The 8,782-nt window shown below is 44.4% G+C and overlaps 1 protein-coding gene across 2 annotated transcripts; it reads right to left on the bottom strand.

Moving 5' to 3' along the window:
- Positions 1-506: 506 nt before the first annotated feature.
- On the bottom strand, positions 507-4,277 carry asb6 (ankyrin repeat and SOCS box containing 6). Of its 2 annotated transcripts, none has more exons than XM_055919601.1 (7): positions 4,194-4,277; positions 3,533-3,682; positions 3,174-3,355; positions 2,986-3,092; positions 2,745-2,853; positions 2,065-2,151; positions 507-1,569 (listed from the first exon to the last, which is right to left on the bottom strand). In XM_055919601.1, the coding sequence occupies exons 2-7, from the start codon at positions 3,637-3,639 to the stop codon at positions 848-850; spliced, it is 1,314 nt and encodes a 437-aa protein (XP_055775576.1). In that variant the 5' UTR covers positions 3,640-3,682; positions 4,194-4,277; the 3' UTR covers positions 507-847. The 2 variants fall into 2 exon arrangements, with proteins under 2 accessions (XP_055775576.1, XP_055775575.1); XM_055919600.1 differs by lacking the exon at positions 4,194-4,277 and adding an exon at positions 4,058-4,187.
- Positions 4,278-8,782: the final 4,505 nt, after the last annotated feature.

Genomic DNA, 8,782 nt, shown 5'->3' with positions numbered 1-8,782 from the left:
AATTAGTGAAAAAAAATACCTAAAAGCACCTTCTGTGCCAGGCTGATCTGCCCTGTAGCTCTCAACAGAATCCGGCTGCCGTTCAGCTCAACCTTCTGACTCTGTAGCAACACAAAGTCCTCCGACTCCACTACCAAGTCCCATAGTCACCATACACTGCTATACCGTAATGTGTTAATTGTCAAGTGTTTTACATTTAAGCCGTGTCATTGCTATTAAAATAAATAAGGAAACAATCTATGCACAATCATGGGCAAACACGTAGGAAAGGTTGATGAGAAGAGTCAATGGCTCATGAATACAAAAAAAATACATGAAATGTGTATCAGATATAAAAATGTGTTTGAAGTATTAATGAGATTTCTGATTGTGTCAAGAACTCTTGAATATAATATAAATTGGACCTCTTTTTTAGCAACTACCTGCTTACAAAGAACAACACTGCTATCTTGTGGCCCATCACTATACTTCAACTGTTATCGCTGACCCATAAAAAAGATGCAGAATAACTGATCCTGATTGTTTTATTCAGATGACAAAGTCCAACCTTCTCTGCTAATATTTAACAAAAGACTCATCTGCACCCTTCCAGCAGTGCAAACGTATGGAAGTTACAACTTATTCTTAAGAAATGTCTGAGGATAAGTGATCTTGATCTCGTGATAGTAAACATATTCAGATTCTTTGTATGATTTGGCACACACACTTAAACAACAAAACAAAGGCCTCAATGGCAGGTTCTGAGTACATTGATAGACTTGGTGTTAGGACACCAAATCATTACAAAAGGATAAAGGTCAATTAATCAATGTGTCATCCCCAGTTACCAGTGTAAAAACTTGTGTCGTCAGCGTAGGGTATGCTGGGGCTTGAAGCAGTCCCATCCTGGCTTGGGGCTCAGGGTGTGTTCGGGAAGCAGGTACTCCTTCAGTCTGTCAGGTAAGGGCAGAGCCTTCACCCTGTCGTCCAGGGGCCAGGGCTGCAGGTGACCCCGGATGAAGGCCCTGCAGAGGCAGCGCAGGGGGGGAGGGCCGGTCTCCTGCTCCACCACACGCCGATGGAGGTCCCGCAATGTCTGTGCATTGGGGTCTTGGTCTGGCATAGGCAGGTCCAGGGGCAGGGCCAGACTTGGGGAGGACACCCGGGCCAAGTCCAGGAGGACCTCAGCCTGCTCCAGGAGCTCAGCCGCCTGCTCTGCATCAGAACAGTCCAGCAGGGCCGTCTGGAGCCTCTGGAATACCAGCCTGTAGCCTGTCCAGCAGGAGGCTCTGTGGCGAGAGCAGTGGAAGGAGGCACCACTCTGCAGCAGCAGCACTGCCAGGGGAAAGAGCCGATCAAAGTGCTCCAGGCTGGTCACTGTCAGGGAGGGTTCCCCATCCGCCTCCCCGTCGGGGGTAAGGCAGCAGCTGGGGTCAGCCCCGTGGGCCAGAAGCAGCCGCGTGGCCCTCAGACAGAAGCGACCGATCTCAGCTGCATCCGCCACAGAGCCCTCCAGAGCCTCCTTCACCAGAAAGACCAGCGAGGATACAGCCGTCTCTCCATCCAGTGTGGCAGCATGAACATCTGCACCTTAGGAGGGGAACAAACAACAAAGATTCCTAAATATAAATACATTTGGACATGCCCTGCTGTTGTTGATGTACAAGCATTTCGCTACTCTTGCATTAGCATCAGCTAACTGTGTATGTGACCAATACAATTTGATGTTTAGCATTTCTGTCTTTCTGCCCATAAGCCTACTCCAAATTAAAGCGGCAATATGTAACTTTTTGTGCGACCTGACCAAATTCACATAGAAATGTGTACGGTCATTCTAATTGAAAGCAAGTGTAAGAAGCGGTAGATATGTTCTATCCGTGTGTGGTATTTCTATGCTTCCCGTTCTTAAGTTTAGTTTTTGCGTCTTACTTTCAGTTTTGTAAAACCATTCTCTACACTATACTTGCTTGTTTTGTCACAAACTGAAATTAGGGGAACTATTCGAATTTTAGAACCAAGAAAATGCAGAGCGATTCCTGCAAAGGTTATAAAATAACAATTTAAGGTTATTTTATAGCACAGTACCTCCCTGGAGTAGCAGCCGGATGTTTTCTGTGTTATGCACAGTGAGTCCATCACTGCTAGCTAGGGCATGTAGCAAGGGTGATTTTCCTTTGGGGACAAGATCAAAAAGGCAGTGTTGAAATATACAGTAAATACAGTTCAAAATGTCAACTCACCATTTTTTATTACCATCGTTTACTCCCCAATTTCAATCTTGTCTCATCGCTGCAACTCCCCAACGGGCTTGGGAGGCGAAGGTGGAGTCATGTGTCCTCCGAAATATGACCCACCAAACCGCGCCTCTTAACACCCGTCTGCTTAACCCGGAAGCCAGCTGCACCAATGTGTCGGAGGAAACACAGTTCAACTGACGACCGAGGTCAGCCTGCAGGCGCCCGGCCCGCACAAGGAGTCGCTTGAGCGAGTAAAGTCCCTGTGGTTGTGATACAGCCCAGGATCGAACCCGGGTCTGTAGTGACGCCTCTAGCACTGCGATGCAGTGCCTTAGACTGCTGCGGAAGACCGGTGTGTTTAGAATTATTTTTGTTGTATTAATGCTATTTAATCTCTCCTCAGACTAATATTATTCTGTTTGTCCTGTGGGTACCTTTGCCACTGTTCCACCCCTTGTGTATTGCGCTGTCATGGTGTATTTGTTATTTTAACAAATACACCATGACAGCGGGAGGCCCACAACTCACCATTTTTATCTCTTGCATTCACGTCAGCACCCATGTCCAGCAGTGTGCGCATACAAGGCAGTCTCTCTGCCTCTTCACTAGCGAGATCCAAGGGGCTACTTTCATGGATCTGCATAAGATACAGTACATTGTGTTACAGAGCCATAACACATTCTGTATACAGAGCAAGACATGTACTGCAGAAAAGACAGAACAGTAGTATGTAATGCAGCTATAAGTTATTGCTACCTGTGGTACTCACCCGATCTCGCTTGTTAATGTCAGCTCCATGTCCAGCCAGCAACCTCACCATAATCGGCCTGTTCCTCAGTACAGCAATGTGCAGTGGGTTGTAATAAGACACAGGGTCTGGGAATCAAATTATATTTAGGTCAATAAAATATCAACAAATAGTCTCCTAATATTTGAATGACAAGTCAGTCCTCTCACCCTCAAAGTTGAGATCTGCTCCATATCGTAGAAGGACTTCTGCTGCACAGACTAGTCCCCGTTCAGCAACCTTAAACAGAGCATAGCTGATCCCCTCCTCAAACACAGCTGACTGGGACTCCTTCTCCAGCAGCTCCACTAAAGACCCGCATAGACTGTCCTCATCCTCCGGGCTACGGCTCCTGTAAATCCAATAAGAAGACCATGGTCAAATACAGATAAATACACAATAGATGTTTCAGCTTAGCTTACACATTGCCATATCGACTGACATTGTGGATCTTGAGTGTCAGTGCAAATTACTGTAGCAGTCACTTATCCCTGAACCAGACTCACAGCATCACATAAAGTACACTCACCTCTCTCCAGTGCTTGTCCCTTCCTCCAGACCAACAACACACAGCACGGCGTCCACCAGGGGCTGATACTCATATATAATCCTGCGAAAGCCATGGAGGAAAGGCATGCTCTTGGCTGATGTACCACTCTCTGCTGCTTGCGCTAGAACACTGGACAAGTTACACCCAAATGGAATATAATTACTAGCTAAACAGGCTGTTATAAGTTATTTTATTGATAGTGCTTATCTGAAATGTTCAGACCGTTAAGGGTGGTCTCGGATTTGTATAACGTTACGCCCAAAACAAAAGTGCAGAATTATGCATAACTAGCTTTATTCTGCAAGTTGTGAGTGCAAACGTAACAATTATTGCCACATGCTAGCTAATATACCCACAAATTAATATTTGGTATGCATGTGTATTTAAAGCCAACATTGAACGCTAAATACGATTTGGCTAGCTAACGTTAGCTGTGAGCATCAGCAGACGCAAGCTAACTACTGTAGCTCCAGACATGGCTAGTTAGTTCATCATTTGTGTTACCTGGAGCAGAACGACAGAACAAGAATTGACATGACGGCAAAACGTGCAAGCTAGCTAACAAGAATAGCTAACTAGCTATTTTGTTTTGCTTTTAAATTAACCAACGAGCTGCCTTCAAGCTGCAACGTTAGCTTACCTTCAAAACAGGAAGTGTACTTCTTCGATGAGGTTTAACAGCGGTTGTCATCCAATAAATGTTGCACTACTGCCACCTGCTAGACTGGAGCACAACTCCCTTATATCATGCTTGAGAAAATGAATAAACAAATACCATACCCTCTAACACTACCCTGCCCCACTATTTTTTTTATCTATTCAGGCCAACATCCTGAAAGGATTGGACACCACCCCCACCCTGTAATTCTTTTGATGTCAAGTTTCACACACCCAAATACCTCTCACCATCTAAATGTTCTGCGACTTACATTCCATCCCTGCAGTACAGTTGATATACATTGCTATAAATGCTAAAAGTTTAATCTTACTGAAACATACTGTATATCACTTGTTGGCCAGAGCGCCTTATACCACCCACCCCTGCGGCCTGTATGCTCTAGTCGTCTGGCCCTAGCTACATATTCGTCGCCAGACCAACTGGCTCCAGGTCATCTACAAGTCTATGCTAGGTAAAGCTCCATCTTATCTCAGCTCACGATAACAACACCCACCCGTAGCACTCACAAAGCCAACACCTCATTTGGCCGCCTTTCCTTCCAGTTCTCTGCTGCCAGTGACTGGAACGAATTGCAAAAATCGCTGAAGCTGGATACTTACATTTCCCTCACAAACTTTAAACATCAGCTATCTGAGCAGCTAACCGATCGCTGCAGCTGTACATAGTCCATCTGTAAATAGCCCACCCAATCTACCTACCTCATCCCCATATTGTTTTAATTTACTTTGCTGCTCTTTTGCACACCAATATCACTACTTACACACCATCATCTGCTCATCTATCACTCCAGTGTTAATCTGCTAAATTGTAATTACTTTGCTACTATGGCCTGTTTATTGCCATACCTCCTCATGCCATTTGCACACACTGTATATAGACTTTATTTTTTTCTATTGAGTTATTGACTGTACGCTTGTTTATTCCATGTAACTCTTTGTTGTTGTTTCTGTCGCACTGCTTTGCTTCATCTTGGCCAAGTCGCAGTTGTAAATGAGAACTTGTTCTCAACTAGCTTACCTGGTTAAATAAAGGTGAAATTCATTTTTAAAAATCCCTCTGTACTGGTACAGATCTACTACTCACACCACTCCTCTCAGGATCTCTCCCCCTTGACCCATCTTCCTCTACATATGAAAACTCCTGTACTACTCTAAGCCTGGAAACCTCAACCTGCTTCTCTTGCACATGACATTTCTGATCCCCAGCCCTATGTGCACCCCTACAGTTAACACATGCCACTACACATTCCTTTGTCTCATGGCCTTCTGCACACCTAGGAACCTTTATATTTAACTAGGCAAGTCAGTTAAGAACACATTCTTATTTACAATAACAGCCTTCTCAGGGAACAGCAGCAGAACATATTTTTACCTTGTCAGCTCAGGGACTTGATCCAGCAACCTTTCGGATACTGGCCCAACGCTCTAACGACTAGGCTACCTGCCGCCCCTACCTCCTACATGCTCCTGCCACATGCCCATAGGCTTGACACCTGTAACAACGTAATGTATTCGGCACAAGAGCTAACATATATCCTAACATCACTTTGTCAGGCAAAGACAACATCAAAAGTCAATAGAACAGACAATGACTCCTCTGTTTCACCTCTCACTCCGTCGTTTGCTGCGACGCAGACAGTGTGAACATCACAAACACCGGGAATCTTCCCCTTCAGTTGGTTAACTTTTACATTTACTGCTTCCCCAGTAATCACTCCTTTCAATGGCACCCTTTTCTTGAGAGCAAAACAATTCACATCTCTTTCCCCCCCATTCGTTTAACGCAGAGCACCTGTTCTCTCTGACCAGCAGAAACACAAACAACTATCACAAGACCACTTCTCTTACCCTCACCAATTCCACAGCTTCCAACTCTGCTTTCACCCACCCTGAAACCACAAATGGATCAGCCAAAAGGCAAGGGTCCACTTTTAACAAAAACTTCCCTCCTACTGTCACAGGCTCATATTTACCCTTGGTGCAAGCCTCACGCCCCAAAAACTTCACCACACCTACCACTTCAGCTCACTCTGCTTACACTTTGTACCATTTTTCTTTAACAAACCATCTCCCTATTTTCCGCCATTTTTAACCGAGTCATGCTCACCCTCTGCCTTTCTTTTTACCTCCACTCGTCCTCCGTATCCCAAGTATACATCTCCTCATGATAACACCGAACTTCTCCTGACATACATCTTGTTCTCGCCTTCACAAGGGACACCATTTAACCGGCTGTCACAATCTCCATACAATCAGCACAAACCCCTCAGAATGTAATGCTCAACAGTGCATCCCTCTTATAAAGCAGCTGCTTCGTCTTGATGTCCTTCTTTATCCATAGCTACCGCATGCTTTTCCATTTCAAACTAGTGCAACCTTCCAACCACCGTCCTAGCTATTCTGATCACAGGAAGTGTACACGCCCACAATGACTTTTCATCTTTCTCCTCCCAAGTAACATGTTGGTGGTGCTAAAACGTTCCTAGTTGTCACACCCTGATCTGTTTCACCTGTCTTTGTGATTGTCTCCACCCCTCTCCAGGTGATGCCCATCTTCCCCTGTGTATTTATACCGGTGTTCTCTGTTTGTCTGTTCCCAGTTTGTCAATCTGTGGTTAACCTGTGGTTTGTGTCTCAGCTCCTGCTTTGCCAGTTGCTCTTTTCTCGCACTCCTGGTTTTGACCGTTGCCTGTCCTGACTCTGAGCCCGCCTGCCTGACCACTCTCCTTGCCCCTGAGCCTGCCTGCCAATCTGTACTTTTGCCCCCCTGAGTCTGCCTGCCGACTTGTACCTTTGCCCCCCTCTGGATTACCGACCTCTGCCTGACCCTGCCTACTGCCCGGTACTGTTACCCCACCTCTGGTTTACTGACCCCTGCCTGCCTTGACCTGTCTTTTGCCTGCCAATGTTGGAATATTAAACTATTGATTATTCTACGTGGTCTGCATCTGGGTCTTACCTTCATACCTGATACTAGTTACACCTTTAGTAAATTTCAGTACTTTTTCAATGCAGGTTGTAGTCAACAATGTACACTACCATTCAAAAGTTTGGGGTCACTTAGAAATGTCCTTGTTTTTGAAAGAAAAGCAAAAATTGCCCATTAAAATAACATCAAATTGATCAGAAATACATTGTTAATGTCGTAATTGACTATTGTAGCTGGAAAAGGCAGATTTTTTAAAATGGAATATCTACATAGGTGTACAGAGGCCCATTATCAGCAACCATCACTCCTGTGTTCTAATGGCACGTTGTTAGCTAATCCAAGTTTATAATTTTAAACGGCTAATTGATCATTGGAAAACCCTTTTGCAATTGTTAGCACAGCTAAAAACTGTTCTGATTAAAGAAGCAATAAAACTGGCGTTCTTTAGACTAGTTGAGTATCTGGAGCATCAGCGTTTGTGGGTTCGATTACAGGCTCAAAATGGCCAGAAACAAAGAACTTTCTTCTGAAACTCATCAATCTATTCTTGTTCTGATAAATGAAGGCTATTACATGCAAAAAATTGCCAAGAAACTGAAGATCTCGTAAAACGCTGTGTCCTACTCCGTTCACAGAACAGCAAAAACTGGCTCTAACCAGAATAGAAAGTGTGGGAGGCCCCGGTGCACAACTGAGCAAGAGGACAAGTACATTAGAGTGTCTCAACTGGCAGCTCATTAAATAGTACCCGCAAAACACCAGACTCAACGTCAATGGGGAAGAGGCAACTCTGGGATGCTGGCCTTCTAGGCAGAGTTTCTGTGTCTGTTCTTTTTCCCATCTTAATCTTTTATTTTTATTGGCCAGTCTGAGAGATGGCTTTTTCTTTGCAACTCTGCATAGAAGGCCAGCATCCCGGAGTCGCCTATTCACTGTTGACGTTGAGTGTCACGGTCGTCATAATAACTGGACCAAAGCGCAGCGTGATCTGGGTTCCACATCTTTTTATTACTAAGTGAAACTCACAACAAAACAATAAATAGCAAAACGAAACGTGAAGCTGCTATAGTGCTCACAGGCAACTATACAAAGACAAGATCCCACAAAGCACAAAGGGGAAATGGCTGCCTAAATATGATCCCCAATCAGAGACAACGATAAACAGCTGCCTCTGATTGGGAACCATACCAGGCCAACATAGAAATATAATTACCTAGATGACCCACCCTAGTCACACCCCGACCTAACCAACATAGAGAATAAAAAGCTCTCTATGGTAAGGGCGTGACATTGAGACTGGTGTCTTGCGGGTACTATTACAGGGAATGAGACAAAGTCCACTTGATCAATAGTTATTGCTCTAGTATCCTATGGTCCCGTTGGTGTCAATGGCATATTTAGTCATTACATAGTCAAAAAAGTGAATTGTTAATAGTTTCCTTATTTTTTAAAATATTTCAAATGCCATGGTTCACCATGGTAGCCTTTGATGACTCTAAAATGTTTCAAGTTGATAGGCCATTGTGGAGTGGATTTACAAAGGATTATAATGAACATGTAAAATCAGATTTCCTGATTTATCAATAACTCAGCCATCTCTTAACCAATCCCTTAGCTTTTTC

Source organism: Salvelinus fontinalis, chromosome 4, assembly GCF_029448725.1.
Source record: "Salvelinus fontinalis isolate EN_2023a chromosome 4, ASM2944872v1, whole genome shotgun sequence".
NCBI lineage: Eukaryota > Metazoa > Chordata > Actinopteri > Salmoniformes > Salmonidae > Salvelinus > Salvelinus fontinalis.
Note: the sequence above shows the minus strand (reverse complement) of the source record. Positions and strands in the feature narration are given on the sequence as shown.

What these genes read in the sequence shown, in the direction of transcription:
- asb6 (XM_055919600.1), bottom strand. Translation starts at nt 4,089, where the DNA reads ATGTCAATTCTTGTTCTGTCGTTCTGCTCCAG. An exon ending in GTTCTGTCGTTCTGCTCCAG is followed by an intron (nt 3,683 to 4,057) that starts GTAACACAAATG and finishes TAACTTGTCCAG; the next exon opens with TGTTCTAGCGCAAGCAGCAG. An exon ending in GAATGCAAGAGATAAAAATG is followed by an intron (nt 2,152 to 2,744) that starts GTGAGTTGTGGG and finishes TTGTCCCCAAAG; the next exon opens with GAAAATCACCCTTGCTACAT.